Genomic DNA, 26,757 nt, shown 5'->3' with positions numbered 1-26,757 from the left:
GCCCCTACACGTTTAGCTCAGCTAAACAAACAAGGACTTCATGCTCAGAGAATAATTATTTAAAAAATGAGTTACTGGGGCACCTGGGTGGCTCAGTCGTTAAGCGTCTGCCTTTGGCTCATGTCATGATCCCAGGGTACTAGGATCGAGCCCCACCTCAGGCTCCTTGCTCAGGAGGAAGCCCCTCTCCCACTCCCCCTGCTGTGTTCCCTCTCTTGCTATGTCTGCCAAATAAATAAATAAAATCTTAAAAAAAAAAAAAAAAAAAAAAAAAAGAGTTACTGTCTAAAGGAAAGGAGTATGGATGAAGTTCTTCCTGGTTCTCAGTCATCCAAGCTGTGGAAGGCAGCTGCTCTCAGGCCTCAGGAACAATACAAAAAGTCTGAGAGAGAAATTAGTCAGTCTCCAGATTGAGTACTTCATCCATTCAATCCCATTCTAGTGGCAATAATATCACAGAGGGTTTGTTCATCTACTTATTTTAAAAATAAAAACTTCTTATGTGAACTAGAAGAAAATATTTGCATCATATACCAAGAGAAGGCTAGTATGTATCTCTTAGAGCTCAGTGAAATAAAGCACCAATAGAAAAATGAGCACATACAGCCCAACACTGCATGAAAAAAATCTAAGTACTCAACTTTAGAAGTGAATAAAAAAGGTACATCGAACATCAAAATGGGGGGAAAATAATAGTTTAACAGTGACAGTGCAAAGTGAAGAACCCTTTTTTGTTTTGTTGATGGATTTGTGAGTTGCTATACCCTTCAGCCTAGAATCTAGGGCCTAGATACATTAATACAAGAGGTAATGATTAAAATGTAATTCATCCACAGAATGGATTAACATGTAATCATTAAAGATGCTGCACAAGAACAGGTACAGGCCTATTTCAGAGGTATTATGGGTTCAGATTCAAACCACCACAATAAAGCTAATGCAGCCAAGAAGAGAGTCAAATGAATTTTTGAGGTTTCCCAATGCATTCATAAAGGTTATGTATACACTATACTGCAGTCTACTAAGTGTGCAATAGCTTATGTCTAAAAAAAACAATGTACAGACCTTAATTTAAAAATACTTTATTGCTAAAAAATGCTAACCATTATCTGAGCTTTCAATGAGACTATCTTTTTGCTGGTGGAGGGTCTTGTCTCTGTGCTGATGGTTACTGACAGATCAGCTGTTGAAGGCTACAGTGCCTGTGGCAGTTTATTAAAATAAGACAATGAAGTTTGCTGTATCAATTGGTTCTTTATGAACAATTTCTCTGTGGCATCTGATGCTGTTTGACAGCATTTTACCCACAGCACAACTTTCAAAACTGGAGTCAACCCTCTACAATCTTGCTAATTCTTCATCAACTAAGTTTCCCAGGCGCCCCGGATCCTCACAGCGTCTTCACCCTCCCATCTCAAGAAACCACGTTCTTGGCTCATCCGTAAGAAGCAACTCCTCATTCACTAACATTTTAGATTGAAGCTATTCAAATATAATAATAAATTGGGAGAATTATCAAAATGTGACAACCATGAAGTGATCAGAAATTTGTGCTGAAGGACTTCTTCAACACAGGGTGTTGCCACAAACCTTCAATCTGTAAAAAGCGCAGTACCTGGGAGATACAATAAAGTAGAGCACAATAAAATGAAGTATGCCTATATTGATTTCATAAAATACCTTTTTTTGTAAGATTTTAGAGGGAGAAAAAGAGAGCATGTGAGTGGGGCGGGGGCGTGTGGGGGGTGGAGAGAGAATCCCAAGCAGACTCCGCACTGAGCAGCCAGCCTGAGGCGGGGCTCAATCTCATAACCTTAAGATCATGACCTGAGCTGTGAAGTGTGTAAACTTGGCGATTCACAGACCTGTACCCCTGGGGATAAAAATGTATGTTTATAAAAAATAAAAAAATTAAAGAAAAAAAAAAAAGATCATGACCTGATCCAAAATCGAGATGTGGATGCTCAACCAACCAAGCTGAGCTCTCCAGGTGCCCCGTTCATAATACGCTTTAAAGCCAGGACAGAGGACTAGAGAAAGGAGAGAATGAAGCCTTCTCTTTATACTTTCTACAACTTCCAACCACCCCATAAGAATTTATTTTTATAAGTCTTTTTAATTTTGGGGGGGCCACAAAGCAAGATTATTAATTTTCTTAATTGTGTTTACCAAAATTTTCTACTTTTTCTACAATGTGTGTATTACTAATGTTTAAAAAAAAAAAAACTTAATTGGAAATAGGACAACTCTGGCTTTCTGCATTCCCCACTTTGGGGCTTATGCACAAGAGCAGGATCAAGACATGAGAAAACCAGCACAAAGAACATCTGCACTATTTAAAAAAAAAAAAAAAAAAAAGAGGCCCCTGGGTGGCTCAGCTGGTTAAGCAACTACTTTCAGCTCAGGTCATGATCCTGGGGTCCTGGGACTGAGCCCCACATTGGGCTCCTTGTTCAGCAGGGAGCCTGCTTCTCCCTTACCTCTCCCTACTACTCCGCCTGCTTGTGCATACACACTCTCTGTCAAGTAAATAAATAAATAAATAAGCATCATCTAACACATGTGTTTCTTACTTGGTACTACCAGGCCACACACACATTCTATCCTTCATTCCCTAAAAACTCCAGAGGCCATGAGCCCGGAGGCTAGGAAAGGCCTCACTATTTGGCAGCAGTCCTTGAGCAGATACAGGAATGTCATTTGGTGAACAGTCAAGTACAAAGGTGCCTGGGTGGCTGAGTTAGTTAAGCATCTGCCTTCAGCTCAGCTCAGGATCTCAGGGCTCTGGAATAGATCCCCATGTCAGGCTCCCTGCTCAGCGGGGAGTCTGCTTCTCCCTCTCCCTCTGACCCACTAAATAAATCCCCTCTAATAAATAAAACCTTAAAAAAAAAAAAAAAAGAGTCAAATACAGTTCTCAGCAAGACTTGGTGTTTCCAAGAACCACTGACTATACCAGAAGGGAGTTATTTCTTAGCTCACCTTCGTAGTGTTCCCAGATTACCTCTTCCCCCGCTGTTCCCATCCTGATCCTACCTGAAGGACAGCGTTGGCATAGTCGTTGGCCTTTATGTTATTCAGGCCCACGATGCCTGGCAAGTAAGTGGTACCATCATACGCCCGGGACAACTTGGCTTGCTTGTCCAAGTTTGCAATCTGCTGCTTTGTGAAAGTGGGTTTCAACACATACTGTAAAACAAAAGAAAATTCCAAATTTTTGTAGATCTGTCTACAGAGTTCACAAGATGTTTCTGAAATAGAAATTTCTGCCAAAAACAAAAAACACTTCACTCATGAATGTCTCACCACACACCTAAAGGGCTCCCAACAATAGGTATAAAGGCTGAGGTAACAAATAGGCCCAGTCCACGTTACTAATCCAGAAGAGGATCTCTGTGTTTAACCCAAAATCACTGAATCCCAGGTCTTTCCTCAGACCTTAGGTCTGGCCAACTCCATGATAAAGGACTGTCAGAAACTGGAAGACACTCAAGTCTCTGCAGGCAGCAGGAGTCTTGAGTCTCAGGTGGGACCTTACACAGAGCCAGCACAGACCCAGCGCGGGCGCAGCAACATCTCCCCAGCTCTGCAAACCTGAGATCTCACAAACTCCCCGTGGCTGGAGGGGCAGGAACAGAATTTTCCCGGGTCCTAGACCTGCAAGGGTCATCACATAAAGGGTTGAACAGAGGTCCTAACAACTCACTTTGAAACCTTGTATTTACTACAGTTTCCCTCTCTCCAAATACTATAACTACTTTAATCTCAACTATCCATAGGTCTATAAAACTTAAAAAAGCAACATAAATGTTTCAAACACTTGGAACACCAAATTTTCCTTAAGAACGAACAGAGCATTCAGCATGAATATATAAACACTTGCTAAGAAGGAAAATAATAATCAACAGTTCCAACATTAATGAAACCCAAGACTTTTCATGCTCTCCACTGAAGTACCGTGACTCTGGGCACAGATCATACACCAGAGAATGCAGCTGGGATGCACAGGCCACTCTGGCTACATCATAGCAAATGCAGCCAGTAGCTAGTATGCAGCCTGGCATCCACGGTCCTACACCAGGCCCAATTCACATCCCTACTTCAGAGTGTGCAAGAGAATATATTTCACAAAAATGCTTTCACCCCTATTTCTTTAGTCCTAACTATCAACATTAAAAGCAGAAAATAACAGGTAGGCTGCAGACGACAGACCACAATTATGAATCCTGACCTTCTTACTCATGTCTCCCTGGTTCCTCCCAAAGGACAGGCAGCCTCTCCAACCCTAAAGGACTGAAATTCTTCCCTAACCTCATATGAGGCAGGTCCCCAGGAGACCTGGGATGACTCCCAAAAGAACTAGTTCCAAACCAGCCCTCCTGGACACATACTGTGATATCCTCCAGTGAGGAATCGATGATCTCGTAGTTGTCTGGAAGGCAGTAGAACTTGAGGGTGTGGAGGTTGAGGAAGACATGGTGGCTAAACTGGACGCTATGAATGTAGGCATGAGACTTCAAACCCCGGCCTGTAGGGAAGGATGAAAGGCTGTAAGAGTACATGCCAGAGAGGCACAAATCAGATTTGATTTTCCTGTCAAAATTTTGTACTGGGTCATATCAATACCAGCAAAAACAAAGTGCTATGCCATCTGTGCAATGAGTCTCTTACATGGACTCTTCTTATCACAAAAATAAGCAAGGAAGAATAGCACATTAGTATTTTATTCACTGGATGGCATAAAACATTGGTTACAGAAAAAAATCTCATACACATAAATATGAAATGTGTATGTGCATGTGGTGTATGAGTTAATTCCACGTTATCTAAAATTATCTATGCACACACCGTATGTAACACCTGCACACACATACACAGATATGCACATATACACATATGAGTATCTTATGACAGTGCACCACCAATCAGTCCCGAATTTCCAAACACCCACATTCAAGACAATCCTGCACCTACACATCTTTGTTCACATTGCCACTCCTTTCTAGAATCTCTCTCCGTTACCTAGTTCAAACCCTCTATGTCCTGCCAGTTCAAGTCCCACCTAACCTCCTCTGTGAATGGAACGCAAACACTCCAGCTAACATTGATCTTTGCATATTTCAATTCCCATAGTCTTTATCCATACTCAGTGCCACATAATCCAGCAGTAATCCCTACAATCTTCTAGAGTCTGCTGTTTTATGTGTTAACCTTGACAATGAGCTCTTTATAAGTGCAATGAATGTAGTTTACATTTCTTTTCAATCCTCTAGTACACTGTGTACACAGCATTTGCTTGGTCTGAATGAATTAATAAATTTCCAGAGGAGAACAAAATGAAAAAGTCCTCAGAGCAAAAGGATTTATTTTTTAATTTATTTATTTATTTTAAGATTTTGTTTATTTATCAGAGAGAGTGGGCGAGAGAGCAAGCACAGGCAGACAGAATGGCAGGCAGAGGCAGAGGGAGAAGCAGGCTCCCGGCCGAGCAAGGAACCCGATGCGGGACTCGATCCCAGGACGCTGGGATCATGACCTGAGCCAAAGGCAGCTGCTTAACCAACTGAGCCACCCAGGCGTCCCAGAGCAAAAGGATTTAAAAAAAAAAAAGACATGAGGGATGCCTGGGTGGCTCCATTGTTAAGTGTCTGCCTTTGGCTCAGGTTATCATCCCAAGGTCCTGGGATCAAACCCCACATCAGGCTCCCTGCTTGGTGGAAAGCCTGCTTCTCTCTCTTCCACCTCCCCTGCTTGTGTTCCCTCTCTCGCTGTCTCTCTCTGTGTCAAAAAATAAACAAAACAAAACAAAAAAAAGTCATGAGTACAGAAAACATCAGAGATTCAAAAACCAGACTTGAGGTCTCCTACATAGCCTCAACTAGTCCTTTCTCCCTTTCATATGTATACAGGCTCTAACCAGAGAATCGCCTATTGATTTCTTAAGAGTATCCCAATTTCCTGGGAACAGAGAGAGGGATTCTCAGATGTGACTCCTGACAGCAGCTTACTTTCTTTAAGAAAAAAAATGAAAAGAAAAGAAAAAAAAACCACACACACACACTAAAAACCTTCTGGAGCAGACCTATAGCTGGCACTGAAACTCAGCAAGTTTATAATACACAACATTTACTTACCCTGAAAGTATTTGCCACACACAAGACAGGCATATGCATTGATATGTGAGAGGGAGATGGAACACAGTTTCTCAAAGTCAAAGTCCAGCACACTCCTAAAAGAACCAAACAAACAAACAAAAAAAACAATTAATAGGGAGAGATGCCTCGGAAAGCGCCCAAGTGAAGCAGTACTGGCTCCACGTCCCACAACGTCACACAGCATCCTTCAGAGATAGTTCAACGACCATACATATATCAACTGTGCGGGACATTAACTATTCCTCCCCTAGACATTTAATATAGCACCCCTACCCACCAAGCCCTAAAGCAGTGTCTCTACCAGACACACAACGCAATGTCCCTCTCTTTTTAAAATTTACAACCAGGGGCACCTGGGTGGCTCAGTGGGTCAAGCCTCTGCCTTTGGCTCAGGTCATGATATCAGGGTCCTGGGATCAAGCCCCGCATCGGGCTCTCTGCTCAGCAGGGAGCCTGCTTCCCTTCCTCTCTCTCTGCCTGCCTCTCTGCCTACTTGTGATCTCTCTCTGTCAAATAAATAAATAAAAATCTTTTAAAAAAATAAAATAAAATAAAATTTACAACCAACAGAAAACCTCTCACAGCAGTTGCTTTCTCTGGAGGAAAAGTTAAAAGCAGGACTAATGTAACAGGACAGAAATGGCATTCCAGATTAAAAGACTGGGGACGAGGGCAACCGGTTGGCTCAGTCAGTTAAGTGTCCAACTCCTGATTTTAGCTCAGGTCATGATCTCAGGGTTGTGAGATCTAACCCCATGTCAGGCTCTGTGCTAGGTGTGGAACCTGCTCAAGACTCTCCCCCTCTCCAGGAAAAACAAGACAGGTAATGGAAGGAAATCAAAAGAGTGAACAAACCCTCTTATAAGAGAAAAATCTATTTTTGTCCATAAAAATAAATAGAAAGTCTGAATATTAGGAGAATACCTACAAATAGATTACTTATTCACTGCAAAGTAATGTTATTTGAGTAGCGGGCAGGTTATGGGACAAAAAACTTTACTTCCACTGAATCCACAAGTGACAAAGAGATTTCTCCTCAAATATTAACTATAATTAATTGGTAATGGTCCCAATAAAAATGCATTGTCCATTAAAGGACACAATAGCTACAAGTGGATACTGACATTTAAATTTAAAATAATTAAAATCTGAAACTGGGTTCCTCAAGCCATGTTTCAAGTCCTCTCTAGCCATAGAGAGGCTTGAGCCTGTCACAATGGATAGCCTATATAAAAAGTAATTCCACTACTGAGAGAAGTTCTGTATCTAATCTATATATTGGACAGTACTATCTTAGAGTGTAAGTTGAAAAGCATCCAAACATGCCAACGGGGACCAGGGAAAAGAAATAAGGATGAGGTAGCTACCTCTGCTTTAGGATATGTTTATCTGTTTCTCCTTTCTCTGTTGAATTCTGGCCACATTAAGTAGTATCTAGCACATAAAGAATACTCAAAAGATTCTTAAATTTGCTACTGTCATTTAAGAACACCATGTACCCTGTTATACCATCAAGGAAATTCAAGATAAACTAAAAGCTCTTTATACACATGCCCACCCTAAAAAAAACACCCTCTAACACTTTATATTAAAAAGCCAAGATTAATAAATATGGCAAGAAATACAATTTTCTTGCAGAAAGCTTTAAAAGGGATAAAGTTTGTGAACCTGTCAATGTACTGTTCAAAGAATTTTCTGCATAGATTCCATTGTGTTTTCTGCCCTCAGCATCCCTGTTCTACTAACCTGTTAATGGTATCAAGGTAGGGGCAATGGCGACTCCTCCGGTCCTCGGAATCCACACGGCCATTCTTTGCTGAAAGGAAAATCATCATAGGCTGTGAAAATGGGAAACATACTCAGGGTCAACTACTAGTACAAACAAACAAATGAGAAAAGCCCAATAGAATGGGCCCCTTCACTGGTGGCCAGAAATACACCAAACTGGGAGAACATATTTGAAACACATATAACCAACAAACGATTCAATTGCAGATTACATAAATATGGTGAAGGGATAAGAAAAAGACAACCCAACAGAAAATGAGGACTATAACCCTCATCAACATTCAAGAAAATGCCGATTTTATACTACTTCAATATACCACTTCACACCTATCACAGGGAAAATAAAACCAGAAAATTCCAAGTGTTGACAAATACAGAGAGCAGTGGAAATGTTCATGTACTGCTGGTGAGAGTGTAAACTGTTACAACCTTCTGAAAAACAGCAAGATCAAAGCTGAAAATATGCAGACCTCTAACCCAGCAATCTACTTATAAACCAGAGAGAAACTTCTGCACAGGTACACTGGGAGTGCTTTACTAAAGATATTTATAACAGTGATATTTAAAAGGGCCAACATGGAAACAAACAACATGGAAACAAATATCCACCACAAATAAATGGATAAACAACATTCGGGTATATTATCAATACAACACTACACAGCCATAAACATCTATTTGGATGAACCTCAAAAATACGGCTAGCAGGGCACCTGGGTGGCTCAGTGGGTTAAGCCTCTGCTTTCAGCTCAGGTCAAGATCTCAGGGTTCTGGGATCGAGTCCCGCATCGGGCTCTCTGCTCAGCAGGGAGCCTGCTTCCCCCTCTCTCTCTGCCTGCCTCTCTGCCTACATGTGATCGATCTCTCTCTCTGTGTGAAATAAATAAATAAAATCTTTAAAAAAAAATACGGCTAGCAAAAAAACAAAACACAACAAAACAACAACAACAAAAAAAACCCAACAGACAAATCAGAAGGTTATATATAGTATGATTCCATTTATATCAAACACAAAGTAAAACAGTACTACTTAGAAACACATATATGAGGTAAAACTAAAAATAAAAATAGATCTGGTTAGAAAAAATTTCAAAATAGTGAATTTTCAAGCAAGGAAGGAAAGTAGATACAACTGGGAAGGGGTCTATGGGAGCTTCTAAGATACTGGTTATGTGCCACTTCTAATGCTGAAGCATTAGGAGACAATCCTCCGTGGGTGTCTCATGTTTCTGCCCATATTGTGACCAGGGGCACTGTCTGCCTCCAGACTACCTTAAAACAAGGATATTTGTATAGTAAACAGCAACGGGGTGGGGGGGGGGGGGTCGTCTCCCTACAGAGGAAAAGGGAGTCAAGTTCACAGACCACAAAAACATCCACATTCTTTAAGCCCAGAGTTCCTCTCCTGGAAGGCCACCCACTGTGAGTATAAGTTCTCTTCAAACTGCACTGTGGAAAATGATGCTACAGGAACTTGTCCTGTCTTCATCAGCATCCAGAAAATTGGCAGGCTAACTAGGCAGCTTGCAAATAAAATCTTAAACCCTTCACAATTCTTAACAAGTTGTGTATTTCCACTCTTCTTTAAACTATACTTGTGCGTTATATTCAGTCCATCTTAGTTCCTGTGATCTATTTCATCATAAAAATGAAAGGGAAAAAACAAACAAACAAAAAACAAGCCAGAACAGAAAGTGTGATCCTAGTGTGTCTCAGAGGAAAAACCTCATCACAATTACACAAGGTATCTAAGAAACAACTTCTTTTCCAAAGAAGGGGAAACCTGAACCTGACAAGGTACTTTAGAAAAACAAAGAATACCCTGAAATTATCAATTATTCAAAGAATATTTATCAAACACTTTCTATGACCAAAGTGCTATCCTGGACTGTAATACAAAAATATGTCAGAGGACCCTAAGCAAGAAAATCTAATATTAAAGTAAAATCATACACAGATAACCAGGACCAGAAAAAAAATTATAAAGCCTCAGGGAATTAGTACTGTCCTCACTACCATGCAGTCGAGTCTGGTCGCGGACACTAGGAGTGTGAATCCCCTAACCCCACGCCCACCTCCACTCCCAGGGAAAGTTGAGAAGAGAAAAAGGAGAACGTGAGAGTGCAGCTCGAGCCCGCCCCGGTCCGGCCCCGGCCAGCCCCGCGCACCTCGCACCTCCCGCTCAGGCTCAGAGTCCTCGTCAGCCTCGCGCTCCCGCTTCACCCGCACAGCCGGGACTACGGGCGCCGGGGCCTCCCGCGCGCTCACCGGCTCGACCTCCCGCTTCACACGCACTGGGCTGCCCCGGGAGCTCGGCGCCTCGGCCTCCCGCTCCCGGTCTCGCTCCCGCTTAACGCGACCCGAGCTGCCCCGCGACTCGGACTCGCGCTTCCCGCGGGTAGAACCACGAGATTCACGCTTGGACCGGCCGGACATCGCCACTACGGCCGAGTCGCTCTGCGCAGGCTCCAGGCACGCAGGAGCGCGCGGCAGATAGCCAATTAGGAGCGGAGCTGTTATGGAAAGCTGGGCTCTCTACGAGTCGCCGTGGAGGACATATCATGCCGCGAGAAACTTCTGGGAAGTACTGCGCCTCCTGTGGCCTCTTAGCGTCTGCGTGCACACCTGGGAAAAGACTGCGGGCCTACTGCCACTTTACCCATAATTTTCTGGATTAAAAGCAAGTTGTCTTTGGGCCCCGGATTTCTTCGACATACTTTGTGCCCGGGAAACAGAATCGGGAGGTCGTCTCCACAGTCACTGGGCACCAAAGAACTAGGCTACATCCCCAAACCATCCCCCCCATGGAGCGGCCTGGCTACTCTATTCCACATTTACACAATTATTCTTGGCATCACAGGAAAATGCAAACGTCAGCCAGAGACAACCTTGACGCTAATAAAGCTCAGACTTCGGGGCCTGTGACCTTCACGACCCTGTCCTCGGCCCTGAACTAGCTTGTTTGTATAGTTTTACCTAGATGAAACTGACATGCAATCAAATGTATGCTTAAAGAGTACAATTTGGGACACCTGGGTGGCTCAATGGGTTGCCTCTGCCTTCGGCTCAGGTCATGATCTCAGGGTGCTGGATCCAGCTGGATCCAGCCCTGCATCAGGCTCTGCTCAGCAGGGCCTGCTCCCCCCCCCCCGCCCCGCCTACTTGTGCTCTCTGTCCCCCAAATAAATAAATAAAAATCTTTTTAAAAAATAAAATAAAATGTGCAATTTGCAAAATACTGACGGATGGGTGTATACCCTCTGAAGCCATCACCACAATCAAGATAAGAAACCTACCCATCAGCCTCAAAATTGTCCTTCCCCAAACATCTGCCTTCTCTCACTACAAAGCAGTTTTATGGGGCGCCTGGGTGGTTCAGTGGGTTAAAGCTTCTGCCTTTGGCTCAGGTCATGATCCCAAGGTCCTGGGATCGAGCCCCGCATCGAGCGCCGCATCGGGCTCTCTTCTCAGCGGGGAGCGTGCTTCCCTCCTCTCTGCCTGCCTCTCTGCCTACTTGTGATTTCCCTCTCTATCAAATAAATAAATAAAATCTTTAAAAAAAAGAAAGCCGTTTTATTTAAATGGAAGCCCACGGCGTGTCCTCTTTTTTGCCTGGTGCCTTTGGCTAGGAGAATTTATTTTGAGATTCATCCATGTGCTTGCGTCTATCAACAACTTGTTCCTTTTTTATTGCTCAGCGGTATTCCATCGTGTGGATATACCAGTATGTCGCTGTACTAACCACAAATTTCTAATTTTGTCATTTTTTTAAAAAGGACTCCCAAACTAAACACTCAGATTCTGAAAAGCGCTGAGTCCTCCCGAGGGGACAGTTGAGATGTGGATCGTGTGGGTTCGGGCTCTGGACCGGCTAGAAGGGGCGCCCCAGTCGCCAGCAGCCTTCGCAGGGCTGTGCGGCCAGGGTGCCGCTGTGTGCCCTGCCCTAGTCTCGCCTCCTCACAACCTCTTTTGAGGTAAATGCGCTCAGTGGCCTCGGCCTCGTTTACCGATGAGGACACTGAGGCTCCGCGGGCTTCAATGGTCAGCCGAGGTCACACAACCGGGGATGGGAGTTCTACAGCATTTTCTCACCGCAAAAAGGAAAGGAAGACTCCACACCGACCACTGAGTGGTGTAATGGGTGCTTTGTGTTTTTCTGAATTTTCTGATGTATCAGCAGTAAGCTTAAATCCTGTTTCCTAGTGCTAACGTGACAAAGGAAAGCCCCGACGGGGAGTGAAAGCCGCGCATGCCCCGTCCCAGCACCGGCGTCGGGAACTCCCGGCGCCGCGACGCTCGGCCCGGCAGGCTCTTTCGGGGCGGGACGTCAGGGCGCGGGGCCGGAAGTCGGACGAGGGGCGGTGCGGTACTCGCCCGGCGGGAAGGCGGCCGTTGGGGCCGCTGAGTTGGCGGAGGCTCCCAGCGCAAGGCTCCAGATGGAAGCGGCACCAGATCCCGGGCCCGGGCTCTGCTGCAAGCCTGGCGGGCGGCTGGACATGAGCCACGGCTTTGTGCACCACATCCGACGGAACCAGCTCGCCCGGTACCGCCCCTTCCCGCCGCCGCCCCCAGCCTAGCTTGGCCCGGCGGTCCCTGACTCCCGCTCGGCTCCCCGCAGGGACGACTATGACAAGAAGGTGAAGCAGGCGGCCAAGGAGAAGGCGAGGAGGCGGCACACGCCCGCGCCGACGCGGCCCCGCAAGCCCGACCTGCAGGTGTACCTGCCGCGACACCGAGGTGAGGCCGCCCACCCCGCCTGCCTCCTCCATCCCTCGCGCTCTTTCAGCCCCCAGCGCTCTCTCTACGCGCTCCTTTCTCTACGTGGAAAAAGCCACTTATTAACCCCCAAGGCTCAGTTCATATCGTTCCTTCCCGGAACCCCTACCTCGACGCTCATTCGCTCACTGATTCTCTCTGAGAACAGAGAAGGCTCGTAGCCCCCAGTTAAGCATCACTATTAATAGGAAATACCTGGGAGCCGGCAAGTAAGTGGTTTGTCTACTGGTTTGCCCACCATCCTGTGCTTTAGGGTTCTCACTAGCTGACGCAGAGCTAGCTTGGCACAGCTGTAGCTGACCAGGACATAGGTGTAGAATGAAACTCAAACTCAGTATTTAAAATGGCCTTTTCTCCAGCTTCCCAGGGACCTAGAGATCACAATAGCTAGGGTGGCACTAAACTTGTTTGGTGTTACTTAAAAGTATTTTTAGATCTTGGGTATGTTAATTCATTTTATTTTCATTGGATCCCATAAGAAGGAAACTCCTGTCACTTGTTTCATAGAAAACAGGAGTAGAGAGGCTAACTTGCCCAAGGTCTCTCATAGCTAATAAATGACAGAGCCTGGATATGAACCCAGGTAGGACTCTGGCCACCTCTCCACTACCTTGCAAGCTTATTCACTAGATGAAGGTGTATTGTGTATCTATCACATGATAGGATTGTGCTGGCCCCAGAGCAGGGATACAAAGGTAAATGAAACTATTGATTGGGTGTGCACTTAACACATAACACACACGCACAGAGCCCCTGAGAAGATCGGGACTTTCTTTATGGTATGTTTTCGTGTTTCCTCCGTGTGGGCAGGGACTCCAGCAGCCTTCCCCTCTTCCCTCTCACTGTGATTCATCCTTCCAGATGGCTCGACCCACCTAAGCAACCCAGACTGTGGGGAGTCCAGTGAAAGCAGCAGTAGTGGCAGCTCCGAGCCAGAACCTTCTGGCCATCAGCTCTTCTGTTTAGAATATGAGGCAGACAGCGGAGAGGTCACCTCAGTTATCGTGTATCAGGTATGCCTCGTGGAAATAGCTGCAGCCTGAAGGTCCTGGGCCGTGCTAGAAATCACTGCCAGAGCCTGAGCCACTGTTTCCCTCAGGGCCAGTGGGAAGGGTCGGCTCCACATAGGAGCGTAGACTGCTGGGCAGTGGTTTTGAGCACAACTCACCCCTGTCACACAGTGATCCTCAGCAGGCCCCTGGGAGGGCATGTGGCTCCCAGCTGAAAATCACTATCACAGGGGACACCTGGGAAATGGCAGGCACTGGCAAGAAGCCATGAATCAAATGGAGTTCTGTGAGAGTGTTGTCTAGGGACAGGGCAGGTCCCCTTTCCAGAAGATGCCCAGCCCTGAGCTTCTTGACTCTTCCTCCACATAGGACGATGATCCAGGAAGGGTGATTGAGGAGGTGTCCGCACACACGCCTCTGGATCCACCAATGCGAGAGGCCCTGAAGTTGCGCGTCCAGGAGGAGATCACAAAGCGCCAGAGCCAACACTGACCAGGCTGAAGGCATTCTCACCAGGCTGGATTCACTGCCCAGGGAGCTCACTCCTAGTTTGGGGGTGTCAGGACCAGTCTGAGCTGATCTTCACAGACACACACACACACACACACACACACACACCTACACACCAAGCTCAACATCCATAGGAACTGAGTGTTACAGGGACAAACCTGCTTTGCAGGCCATTCTTTCTTGTATGTTGGCCCATTTGACCAGCTGAGTATTCTGGAATTTGAGAATTTTGTTTGGCTAACTTGGTGTTCTAGAAGCAGAGATTCCAGGGAGAGCTGAGGTTTTTGAAACCTTGTGCCAGCATGCTGCTTTCTTACTGAGGTCATATGCCGTGGGACACCTACCTGCTGCTGTTCCACCCAACTTAATGAACCGTGTTTGTAGTTTTACAGTTCCTTTTTTCCTTGCTTCTGCTCACTTCCATCCATGTTTTCCTAGACCTTTTTTTCAGCTGTTTCTTTGTTCTTTCCATTCCTTCATCTTTGTCTCAGAACCCGTCAGTTCCACCCCACCTCCCAAGGTGACTGTGGACCTCCCAACTGCTCAGGACTTTGGAGGTGGGGAGTTCTGGGGGGTTTACCTTTCTGACAAGCTCTCTCAGTAATTCTGATACCAGTAACATGGGAGATGTTCATTTTTGAGACTGTCTTGCAAGCATGTCTCCCTATCCTTCCATGGCTTTTGCAAGTTTCTCTCACATTGCTCTGCTTTGCACTGTCTAGATGAAGAGACCTAGGAAGATGATACCAGAACTCAATTGCAAGGATTTCTTGCAGCAAAACCTCCCTTGGTTAGGGCTACAGGATTCCAGTTTCCAACCTCATTCCTAGCTCTGAACAGACCATCCTTTGCTCAGGTTAAAGGGGAATTATCAAAACAAGCTTGAAACTGACTCTCCAAATGTGATTTAACAGTCTCAAATGTACATACAAAGGGAAATTCAACATGAGCAATAATTGCCTATTTGGAGCCCTAGTTGGGGAAAAAAAAGAAAGAAAAAGGCCCATATAATGGGCTGCGAAATGAGCCTCTCTCATCTGCCCTGCCCCTGCCCCATTCTTTCTCCTTTCCCATCTCCCAAGAGTATATAGATCCTAGGAATATCACTGTCTTCAACTCAGTGACCTGTTTCCCTAATGCAGGGCTAGCTAAGGTCTGAGACATCCACAAGACATCCTATGCACCGCAGTTCCAACCTCCTACAGATTTCCAACAATTGACCTAACCTCAGTGACTTGAAGTGTGGGGTTTAAATGAGCCCATGAACACTAAGACTTCTTGAAACCAAAGTCCCTCTGCCCCAGGAGTTTTTCTACATCAGGGTCTCAAGATCAGTCTGACTGTTCCATCTCAGCGACTTTTCTCTTAAAGGACACCTGAGGGCACTGTTGGTTTGTGCCTACACCCCTGAAAATCTACCACCTCAGAAATGGGGCAAGGCAGCTACTTCAACTACATCATTAGAATCCATTAAGCCACAGCTTGCAGTGCCAGAGGAATTCTGGGAAAGTGAGTGAGGTAGATAACTGAGATGGGCCTGATGGTGAAGGGAGCCAGGGACCAGAGTGTTCCTGACCCACAGAGTTGGCCCAAGGTTAAATGCCTTAAATTTGCCAGTCCTGGGCTCATTTCTACTTTCAGAAGAGAAAGTCTGCCCTCCACTTACTCAGCCAGGCTAGAAGTGCCTTTTGACTTACAATGTTAACTACCCTCGAGAGTCTCCAGGTCAAGGAGGCTGTGCCATACTCTCTCCCCAATCTTCCAGCAGCTCAGAGGACTGGGGATTTTAGTTTTCCAGCTCTTCAACTGCTCTTCTGACTTGGACATAGGATCTCACTGGAACTCTTAGGCTTCCTAGTCTGGAAATACTTTTTTGGGTCTGTCTTCTCACAACTGGATGGCCTGTTTCGTGGACTTACTACAGGATTAGAAACAAGACCAGAAGAGGAGATTGGGGCATGGCACCTGAAATCTTAGCCTCCATTCCTTTTTGTGAGAAGGAAAATGTGTACCTAATACAGCCTTTTCTGTCTGTCGTAACCCTCACACTCTCAGGTAAGAGACTGATAGAAACTTATTGGTGAACTTTTTTTCTTGAGGCATTTTGCTTACCAAGCGCATATAAAATATTTTCCACCCAGGAAAGCATCCTCATTCTTAGCTCATTTAAACAGTAGGACTATAGAAAGCAATAGGCCTCGTACTTAAATTAGAGGTTGTCCTTCTGGGGAGGCCTGTTGGTGGTTTTGCCGCCACTACTCCGGATGTGCCTGAAATGCTTCTCTGGTGGTGGCCCTTGGCCAACTGACAGCCTTAGAGCTCAGGCTCACTGCTCATGGCCACCCCTCCTCTGGGGTCCATGATGGTACTGCTACTGTCCAGTTTATTCACCAGACTTGCCTCTAGACATCTTACAGCTGTTTTCAAAACTCCATGCTTTGCCATCAAGGAGCATGTTACAGAGCATTACCCACAGGCTCTGGACATGTCACAGAGGACTGCCCCATGCTGTTGGAAACCGTGGAGCCTTCAGGCAGGCTGCTTCAGAACCAACACTCATTTGACTACATCTATTCTTGGTGGTCAAAAAAAAAAGAAAAAAAATTCTCATAGTCTCGTAGACCTATCTCATGCCCATGAATGTTCTTCACTTACTGAGAGAAGGCCTTGGATTTTTAGACTTTCAGTTGCCTGGTCCTCCATGGGTGATACTATAAATAGAAGGAATCTGGGGGTTTTAGTGGCTTTGGGCTATGTAAACACTGAAGCTTGAACTCTAGCAGTTCACAAGCCTAGAAATCTTTGAAGAATGTAATTCAAGGAGAAGGAAGAATGTAAAGCTTTTTCTACTGAGGGTAGGAGTCTGTGGTGCATGGCCAGCCAATAGGGCCAATGTGGGCAGTAACAAATGCTTCACCCTGTGGATGAGGCTCTGAAAGGGGCACTTCACCTCCACCATCCACTATGAGGGGTGCTGCCAACTAGAGATTAGCCCATGGGGCTGGAAGAAAACCCTCTGTGGTGGTGAGTCTCCAGCCTGCTGTGCATTTGCCAGGATGCTTGGATAGTAGGATAGTGGATCCCCAGCTGGTTCACAAGAGTAAATGAGACCTTTGCATATAGAAAGAGGGATGAGGACAGATTTTTTTCCTACCTTCAAGCCTTTGGGGAGTATCAGCATGGAATGTTAACAATTATTTGGAAAATTTTCAGCTCCCTCATTGAATTTCCTATTCTATCCCTGAGGACTCAGATGGTCAAGAAGCTGTAGGCACCCACCTCAGATATCTCCAGTAGTTACAACCTTGAGTATATGGCTCCTTTGCCTTCCCAGAGCCTCCAGGATGAGAGGTTGGTTGCACTGGTTAAGTTGTGTTAAATGTATAACAAGCCATATATTCTTACTGTTTTTTCATTTCCGATGTTTCTGCTGTGTGAATGAATGAACTGTGCAAATTATTTGAAAATATTGGAAGGGGGTACTTTTCGAAAACAGTATTCTTTTTAAGCAATAAACTATTTTTACAGCACTGTTTTTGCCAAGGGTTTTGAAATCACTTGTGTACATAAGAAAAGTGAAGATTAAATGCCTGCCCTAAAGTCATTCAGCACCACAAAATCAGCCCTTGAAATCTCATCTCTTGCTTTGCCTTGACTATTTTAAGAACCTCCTGGTTGGAGCATAACAACTAGACCCACATAGCATTAGAGCTGGAAGGGACTATTAAAGATGTCTGCTCCCACTCATCTGATAAGTGACTCCACCCTACCAAGTACCATGAAGAGTCCTTCCCTATTAGGGAGTTTTATCCTGGGGTAATTCTACTTTAGGGACTGCTGAGATTATTCTACTAAGCCAAATTTGCCTATTGACTCTAGAGTGCCCATCTTACCCTCACTTTATGTTAGAATAGCTGGTTTCAGACCTAAGTAGCTTCTCAGGTCTTCTTCATGGTAACACTGGAACAGGAACCCAAACCTAGTTCAGCAGGATATACTAAATGCTGACTAAGACTTAAAAAGCTTCCAATGAGAGAGGAAATGCTAAGGGTTCACAGCACCATTGGGCAGGTGAGGAAAAGGTGCCTGCTCCAAATGAGAACACCTGGGCAGAAAGATGGTGCTTCTCTGTGAATTGGAAAGCAACCCCTCTGTGTCCTGGGACACAGAGCATGGCTGGCAAAAAGTGGACTGGATTTTATACCCCACTGATGCTTCAGCCAGGTATTGTACAGTGATCACTCTGCACAACCATCAGGTTTTTTTGTTTTTTTTTTTTTTTTAAGATTTTATTTGACAGAAATTGAGGGCACAAGTTGGGGAGGGTGGTCAAGGAGAGAGAGAAGCAGGCGCCCCACTGAACAAGGAGCCCTACACAGGGCTCAGTCCCAGGACCCTGGGATCATGACCTGGGCTGAAGGCAGACACTTATTTAACCAACTGAGGCCCCCAGCAGCCCCTGCTCAACCATATTTCTTGGCCCTGCTTTATCTATTTGTCCTGAAGTGACTGAGGAAAGTGCTCTCCAACAGATTTTTGGTTTCCATTTTTACTTTCCATTAGGTCCAAAAAAGGTTGCACCTTCAAGCCCTTGTGCAGTTTATCTGCTCCATTTTTTCTTCACAATACATGGCCCCCTGTTTCTGCACATTACCTCTGATTCTCCAATGCTGCCAGACCTAAGCTTCCCCTGCTCCTAGCTGTCTGGGTCCATGTTCCCTTCAGATAACCATCTGTCAGCCCAGGTGTTGTCTGACAGGGGTGCCAGCACCTGCTGGGCTTCTTATAGTGCCAGACACACTTTTAGTATGTGAAAACTATTCCCACCCTTTTCACCAATGCCCAAGTAGGTACCCGTGGCCTGTACATTTTGGTAAAGTCAGTGGTAATTTATTCCCACACTATTCTGTTTCCTCTTCTCAAATTGCTTAGGGTCTCCAATCTGCCTCTCCTCTCTTGCTTACCAATACCTGGCCATGTGTGACCATGGGTATCCATTGGTCTCTGTGGCTTTGAAGTAAGTGTTCATCAGCCAGGAAACATGTTTTGGACACTGACTTCTGGACAGTATTCTGTGTCCCTGGACACTTGAAAATAAGTATCTGATGAATTGCCGAGCCTAGGGAAACATAAGCCAAATCCAGGGCACTTGAATTCAACAGCCAAGGCTTTGTCCTCCCTTTTTTTCCGCGGACCCGCCTCGCCTAGAACAGGAAGACACGAGGAGCCGCATTGAGCGAGGTTCCCCCAAGTCTCACTATCGGCCAGTCCGGGCTGCAAAAATGTGCCCAGCGGCGAAGGGAGGATTCCTCCAGGCTTATGCGCGATGCCAATCACAGCGGCGCAGTCCCAGAGCTTCCCGCTCCCCCGAAGCTCCCACCTCAGAAACAAGGTAGGGGGACTCTGGGCACCTCGGAGTCGGAGCCACCGCCCGAGTCCCACCCCGCAGCGCCCAGGACCCCCGAGGTCCAGGCGCCGCCCACGTTCCCACCGCCCTCGGGCGCGGGGGCTCGGGAGTTGTAGTCTCCTGCCGAGCGCGGGCGCGGGGGCCGGGGCAGCACGGACTCCACGTCCCGGCGGGCGGCGCGGCGCTGCTGGGGCGCTAGGGGCGGGGCCGCTCGGCCCTTTAAACCTTCCAGGGCCGCTCCGAGGGCCGCAGGCAGAGACCGCGCCACGAGGGGCCGAGCGGGGCGCGGCGGCGGCGACGGCGACTGCGGGGCGCTCCGGGGAGGTGCGTACTGGGCCCCTTCGTGTACCCGGCCCTTGGGGGTCCGCTGGGGAGGCTCCCGTCCCCAGCTCTCGGGGGGCCCCGCGCGCCCCGCCGGGCTGGGGTTCCTGCGCTAACCCGCCTCTCCCCCCGGCCGCCGGCACTCAGGTGGTTGCCTGCGCGCGGTCGCCGCTCCCCCGGGGCCCGCACCCGCCCGCAGGCTCTCCCTGGCGCGGCCCGCCGTGACTGCCCTGACTGCAGCCCCTCCCCCGGCCCGGTCCCTCCGGCTTGGAAACGGGACACCCTCCCCAGACGTTACGGCCCGGCCTGAGAGTCTGGGCACACCGATGGCATGCGGGTGGAACGTGGACACCCACGGCGGAGGCCACAAGGTGTCCACGTTCTGGCGCGGGCTCAGACCCAAATGTGGGCGCTGTGAATCCGGTGCTGGCCACCTTCTCCCCACACTGGCCGCGGCCAGACACTGGACCCTGGACTTTGACCTATCTCTCTCCACCAGGCCTGGGCCGCTGATGGTTTTGGTGAAGTATCTTAAGGCAGCTGGGCCGGCCCCCTCTTTCCCACCTACCTCTTGTCCTTCCCCCCACACCACCACCACCCTGGCTCCCCTCCCTCATGACCGCCTGGATCCTCCTTCCTGTCAGCTTGTCAGCATTCTCCATCACGGGCCTATGGACTGTGTGAGTAAAGAGGGGGAGGGGAAGGGAGAGAACAACTAAGGGACAAAATGGGCCAAGGCCGAGGGGGGCTGGGGTCCAGCCAGGACCCACAGGAGCTCAGCGGCACACACACAGAGTACCCTGTCCTGCTGTGGGCTCCAGGGTGGTCTCCAGGATCACTCTAGCTGTCTCCAGAGCCTGGCCTGGTCCTGGGCACACAGCCCCTCTAGACAAGCTGGCACCACTGCTGTCCAGTAGTGTGACCCTGACAGACCTTCTAGCCAGGGCCACTTCGAGGTCCTTGAGTTTGGGCCATGCCGTGGGTTCTCGCGTGGTATCAAGCTTCAGGGCCGCCTCAACTTGAGTCCCCAGCCAGGACAAAGGCTGAATGGGGCCAGAATGGGGAGAAGAAAGCCTGTGGCAGAAAGCTGGGCTGGGAGGGCCATGGGTGTGAGGTGACAGCTCTGCTCCTGCAGGTATGCCATGGCCGTGATGAACCGCCACGCGTGCCCTGTGGAGAACTGGTATGGCGCACTCTGCAGACAGCCTCCCTCTAAAGCTCCCTTCATCTCTGTTCCCTCTCGGGTCAGGGCAGCTACAAGTCAGACGGAGACCCTGGGCCTCACTGCTCTTAACTGACACTGGCAACGCCTGCCGCTCCCCAGGCATGGCTCCACGCTTGTCTCCCTGTTTCCCACTGTCCCTTCACCCCTTTGGCTTCTGCCTCAGGCCGGTTCTGGGGGGTGGGCTCTTCTGTCCCTGCCAACAGAAGTCTGGGAGGGCGGTTCCCAAGAGGGCCAGAGGCTGCAGGCCAAGAACCTGGAAGAGCCCCTTTTCCCCAGGCTACTCTCTGTCCTGCCTGCTAGGTCCTACAACGAATCCTGCTCTCCTGACCCCGCCGAACACGGGGGCCCCAAGACCTGCTGCACCTTGGATGACATCCCGCTCATCAGGTAGAGCCAGAAACCGGCAGGTCAGAGGGACCCAGGCCCTCGGGCAAGACCTGTACCGCAGTCTCAGCAATGAGAGGATTGAGATTACTTGTAACAGCCCTCCGTGCAGTCACTGTGTGCCGTGGTGCGGAATGCACTTCGTGCACAGTGCCATTCAGTCCTGCCCGTATCGGGGCAGCTGCCATTCCTCCGTCTTGTAGGCAAGAGAACAGACTGAGGCATGTCCCCGTCCCGGTCACACAGCTGGGAAGTGGAGGCACCTGGACTGAAGCTCAAGCCCTCCAATTACGCAGCCGCAGTTCTGGCTCAAGGGAAGCCAGACTGGCTGCAGGCCTTGACAATCTCAGGGTGTCCAAGGAGTCTCAGGCATTCTCTCACCCATTGCACAAATGAGTTCTGCTTTGGGGGAGGGCCTAGCCTGGGGGCAGCTGTGCGTGATACACAACCGGCCCATCTCATAAATCAGTGGCTTGCCTGCTAAGGAACAGGCACAGATAAAGCAAGAGACAGATGGGCCAGAATAGGGGTGCTAGTGCTCCTGCCCCTCTCTCACTCTGTCCTTGCCCCCCACCCCCAGCAAGTGTGGCACATATCCACCCGAGAGCTGCCTCTTCAGCCTCATTGGCAACATGGGTGCTTTCATGGGTGAGTTGTGCCCTCAGCCCCCAAGCCAGCCCAGTCCAACCCACTTCCCCACCCCCACCCCAGAAAGGCCCATGAAACTCTTGGTTCAGTGTAGCCCACCCCACCAAGGGCTAAAGCAAGAGAGACTATTTGTCTCCCTTTCCTTTAACAAGGGCCAAAGGCTCCCACACAGCCACCCTGCTGGCCAAAGCCTGAGGAAACCCAGTTCACTACCTGCCCTTTATTCCCTTTCAGCCCTCAAGAGTGTCTGGGGGGTGGGGGGGTAGTTGGTGGGAGGAGGGCACCAGTGCTGGCCCCACCTGTGCTCTCTTCCCCCAGTGGTCCTGATCTGTCTGCTGCTGTATGGGCAGCTCCTGGAGCAGAGTCGTCATTCCTGGGTCAACACCACGACACTCATCACTGGCTGCACCAATGCTGCGGGCCTCGTGGTGGTTGGCAACTTCCAGGTGTGCCCACCTACCTGCCTCTTGAACTTTCACTAGCGGGGCCTGGCTGTCTGCAGCTGCCCTCAGTCCCCTGAAGACTGACACCAGTGGCAGAGCTAGCCCTTCGAAGCTGAGGGTGGGGAGAGAGGGGCTGGAGGGCGGAAGGGGGGTAAGAGGGGTGCTGGAGGTGGGGCTGCTTCACAGACCAGCCCCTCTTTCTGGGCCCAGGTGGATCATGCGAAGTCTCTGCACTACATCGGAACTGGTGTGGCCTTCCCCGCCGGGCTGCTCTTCGTCTGCCTGCACTGTGCCCTCTCTTACCATGGGGCCACTGCCCCCCAGGACCTGGCTATGGCCTACCTGCGGATTGTGCTGGCAGCCATCGCCTTTGTCACCCTAATCCTCAGTATCCTTCCAGGACAGCCGGGTACTCCTCCTCTAACCCAGCCTTCACACACACACACACACACACACAAGCCCCAGGTGGTGGGGGTGGAGGGAGGGGTGAGGAGTGGGGGAAGAGGTTGGCATACATATAGCCAGAAAATACTGCCCAGTGCGGTTTCTTTCTTCCCCTCCCAGGTCGTGAGAGATGGCTTTTTGCCCCAGCTTAGCTCGCTGGGAAGATAGGAATGTCACCAGCTCCCACGTGTCCTACTGCACACTTCCTTAGCCCCATTTCAGGCGGTGTCTTCTTTATGCATGAGAGCTCTCAGCTGCAACATGGGGCAGCCCTGTGCGAGTGGGTATTTGTGATTGACATCCTGATTTTCTACGGCACCTTCAGCTATGAGTTCGGGGCAGTGTCCTCAGAGACGCTGGTGGCAGCCCTGCAGCCTGCCCCTGGCCGGGCCTGCAAGTCCTCTGGGAGCAGCAGCACCTCCACTCGCCTCAACTGTGCTCCTGAAAGCATCGCCATGATCTGAGGTCTGGGGAGGGTGGCTGGCCCAGCCTCAGCAGCTCCCCACCTCATTAACTTTGCATTTATTTTGTACCAAAAACGATGTTGAAAAAGTATTCTGCTGGGATAGGGTTCCTTGCTGCTGAAGGAACCACCATCCCACACCCACCTGTGCCACAGCGGAGCGGGCCAGGCAGCTGCGTGGGCTGCACACAAGCTACTCCCTGACTCTGCAGTGTTGTTTTTATGAAAGGTCACATATCCTCACTCACCCAGCCAGCCCTTCAGGTGCCTTCTATTCCCCAGTGCTGAGGCCACACCACTGGGATTTCCTGCTGCAGGAATTGGGGGCTGGTAACAGCAAGAGGGATAGAAGTCAGGGAGTGGAGGGGGGGAGTACTACTTAGTCTGTGGGAAGGCCCTCTTTTGAGCCCACTGAGCTGCACTGGGATTCTTCACTCTGCCCTTTACTTTCTTTTGGGCAAATAATACAGCAGAACCACATGGGTATTTTAGTACTTTTTTTTTAATCTATTAAAAGAATTCTAATTTGCACGTTTGTAGTCTGTTCAATAGAATCAAGCAAGGGCCCAAGCCAGGACAGCTTTCCCTAGGCAAAGGATAGGAGGAAACCCCTGTCCTCAGGGAGAGTCCTGGGTGCCCACTGTTCTTTTGAGAGCTGGGCTGCCAAGAACAAAGGATGCCTGGTGCCATCCAAATACCCCTAAAGGGCTTGAAACCCTTTCCAGACCTTTAAACAGTGAAGAACTGACGTGATCCTTCCCCCACTCAAAGTGTGGTTTGAAGTTTGCTTCCTTAGTAAGGGATATGGGGGGTAGGGGAGGGTGTGGGTCACCCATAGAGCAACTTTAAAATGGTAGGAGCAATTTTCACAATGAAGCTAAAGAAAGCCTGTGGGATTCCAAGGTTGACTAAAAATTGCAGGGAAGAGAGAGGTAGGCTAATTTTTCTTTACCATCTGTAAGTAGCCAGTGGATGCCAGACCCTGACATGATTTCTTTCCAACAATGAGCTCATAGGCCCAAGCACTGGCTGGTCCAGTGACCAGGTTCTTAATCCAGGCTCCACTGCTCTCAGGCCAGTGGGCTGGCAGGAAGGGACACATAGCCTAGTGCTTTCTGTGGTTCAGGCCCATCTTCTCCAACAGCATTTAGGGGTACAGAGCCCCTACCCAGGCCTCTGAGCAATGCAGTGCAGGGTGGGTAAAGAAATCTTTAATGAGGATTCAAGGTACAAGAGGAAGATGTGAAGGATGGGTGGTCAGTCCCAGGCAGCTCATGTGTACATGGCTCCGTGAAGGTTCTCAAGTCGGTGCTTTTGCTGCTGCTTGCGAGCCTGAAGGAAAGAGGGCACACTGGGCATGGGCCATACCTGAAGGCCTGTGGGCGGCACAATGGGACAACTATCATGGGGCTGCCTATCACTGTTTTCAGGCCCCTAGCAGGTACATTGCCAAGGCTCTTGTCCCTTGCCAAAGTCACCAGGAAAGCGACCAGAGCCAGCGGCCCTGAGGCTTACCCAGGCCTGCTAAGGTAGGGAATGAAAACATTAAGGACAGGGCCTGAGGGGTTCCCATTACCACCCAATCTCTCCACTTAACCACCAACCCCTACCTTATCTCGTCTGTGCTCCTCATAAGTGTCATCATCAGTGGGCAGCTCATGGCGGCACAGGGGGCAGGAATTTGTCTGAGAAAAGGAGGGCAGTGTTTCAGCCCAAGTATGGTCTTCATAAGCTAACACCTGTCCCCCGCTCCCAGTTCCCATCCCTACCCCTGTCCCTTCCCTGATCCCCTAAAAGTCCATAAACAGGAAGAGGCTTGAGAACTGGGCTCAGGGCAGGGTGAGGGGTGAGAGAAAGGAAGCAGTACCTTGCTTAGCCATGGTAGAATGCAGTTGGAATGGAAGATGTGATGGCAAGGCATCTCAATGGCAGTCTCCTCCTCCTCAAATTCCAAAAGACACACGGGGCACTTGACCTCTTTAGGAGGGAGTGCTGATCAGGAGAGCTGCTACAGGCCTTACCTCCCGGCTCCCACTCCTGAAGGACACTCTTGCCCCAACCTGACCTGGAAAACTGAAGGGCTAGACCAGTCTAGCTTGGGAGAGGGTGGGTCTGGAAAGCCTGCCCCAAACACCAGCAAAAATTAATGTTCTTACCAGCCTGAGAGCCCCTGATGACTGTCCTGGGAAGGTTCTCAACCACAGTCTTGGCAGCAGGTGGAGGCAGGTGGTGATCCCAATTTACTACCAACCCCAAGTCTTCAAAGTCCATCCTATTGAAAAGTGACCTGGGAAGAACAATGCATGTTCAGAACCAAAGAAAACCATACTTTCTCTGTGCCCCCACAATCCACTAAGCATTAACAGATAAATATACCTTGAACAGCTACTAATAACAGCTACCCCGCAAATTGCTCGATAGATAAAAAGCACAGTGAGAAATGGCTTCCAGTTTCTATAATACAACCGCAAGCATGAAAGCTGTTTAGTCCCATTTTTACACATGAGGCAACAGGCTCAGAGAAGTTACTCGGGCCATGCAGAAATCACCTGGTAAAGCCAGATGCCAAGTGGCAGTGTTGACTTCCCTGCCTGCTCCTAACGAACGCACCTACTCACACCCACAAGGTCCCTCCCCTGGCCTCATGACCCGTCTTCTTCAGTACCTACTAGAACCGGCTGCCCTCCCGCTCCCGACTCGCCCCTGTTCACCAGCTCCAATCTTTCCTACAGTCCCCTTGCCCGGCCCAACCACGGATGACCCAAATGATCGACCTTCGTCGAATCTCATCCCCGGATTAACTCTCCAGATTATTCATCCGTCCTCCCCAGACACTCTGCCCCATGTAATCCATATTCTCCAGCCAGCCCCAGCCCAGAAACCTGCCACCTGGGCCCCCACTCCTAGCACCGCGCGCCCACCTTGCGAGCTCCAGCAGCATATTGGTTCGGGCCTCCTGCTCGGAATCCAACGGCTCGCAGTCGTGTTCATCAAAATAGGACGCCATGGCAGCCTGGGTGTCTGACACAGCCCTCGCACCCTGATGGACTGCGGCCCCGGGGCGCTGGCCAATAAGCTGCAGGCTTGAGAGAGGAATGCCAATCAGAACACCCGAAAGGCGGGCACAGAGACTCGATAGGGGCCGAAAGCGGAAGTATTATTTTTGCTGCCTCTCGTTGGCTC

General features: G+C 48.9%; 4 protein-coding genes across 4 annotated transcripts in view; 2 read left to right on the top strand and 2 right to left on the bottom strand.

The window, feature by feature from the left end:
- Positions 1-10,426, bottom strand: part of USP39 (ubiquitin specific peptidase 39) — a 28,304-nt gene extending 17,878 nt beyond the window's left edge. The window contains exons 1-5 of the mRNA XM_059188263.1: positions 10,112-10,426; positions 7,902-7,971; positions 6,135-6,229; positions 4,392-4,528; positions 3,037-3,189 (exon numbers count right to left, since the gene is read on the bottom strand). Of these exons, the coding sequence (XP_059044246.1) occupies positions 3,037-3,189; positions 4,392-4,528; positions 6,135-6,229; positions 7,902-7,971; positions 10,112-10,379 (723 nt within the window). The 5' untranslated portion in view covers positions 10,380-10,426. The remainder of the gene's footprint in view (positions 1-3,036; positions 3,190-4,391; positions 4,529-6,134; positions 6,230-7,901; positions 7,972-10,111) is intronic.
- A 1,834-nt stretch (positions 10,427-12,260) lies between these two features.
- C9H2orf68 (chromosome 9 C2orf68 homolog) lies at positions 12,261-17,769 on the top strand. Its single transcript, XM_059188259.1, has 4 exons — positions 12,261-12,486; positions 12,562-12,680; positions 13,581-13,732; positions 14,099-17,769. Exons 1-4 carry the CDS (start codon positions 12,380-12,382, stop codon positions 14,219-14,221), a joined length of 501 nt encoding a protein of 166 aa, XP_059044242.1. The 5' UTR covers positions 12,261-12,379; the 3' UTR covers positions 14,222-17,769.
- Positions 17,770-19,822: 2,053 nt separating this feature from the next.
- Positions 19,823-24,105, top strand: TMEM150A (transmembrane protein 150A). The gene is made up of 8 exons (XM_059188257.1): positions 19,823-19,970; positions 20,467-20,647; positions 21,103-21,150; positions 21,493-21,579; positions 22,157-22,224; positions 22,543-22,670; positions 22,878-23,055; positions 23,334-24,105. The coding sequence occupies exons 2-8, from the start codon at positions 20,583-20,585 to the stop codon at positions 23,573-23,575; spliced, it is 816 nt and encodes a 271-aa protein (XP_059044240.1). The 5' UTR covers positions 19,823-19,970; positions 20,467-20,582; the 3' UTR covers positions 23,576-24,105.
- Positions 24,106-24,763: 658 nt separating this feature from the next.
- RNF181 (ring finger protein 181) lies at positions 24,764-26,652 on the bottom strand. Its single transcript, XM_059188260.1, has 5 exons — positions 26,496-26,652; positions 25,731-25,861; positions 25,442-25,551; positions 25,185-25,259; positions 24,764-24,906 (listed from the first exon to the last, which is right to left on the bottom strand). Exons 1-5 carry the CDS (start codon positions 26,579-26,581, stop codon positions 24,847-24,849), a joined length of 462 nt encoding a protein of 153 aa, XP_059044243.1. The 5' UTR covers positions 26,582-26,652; the 3' UTR covers positions 24,764-24,846.
- Between the last annotated feature and the right edge of the window lie 105 nt (positions 26,653-26,757).

Source organism: Mustela lutreola, chromosome 9 (genome assembly GCF_030435805.1).
Source record: "Mustela lutreola isolate mMusLut2 chromosome 9, mMusLut2.pri, whole genome shotgun sequence".
NCBI lineage: Eukaryota > Metazoa > Chordata > Mammalia > Carnivora > Mustelidae > Mustela > Mustela lutreola.
This window is presented reverse-complemented; position numbering and strand designations above follow the sequence as displayed.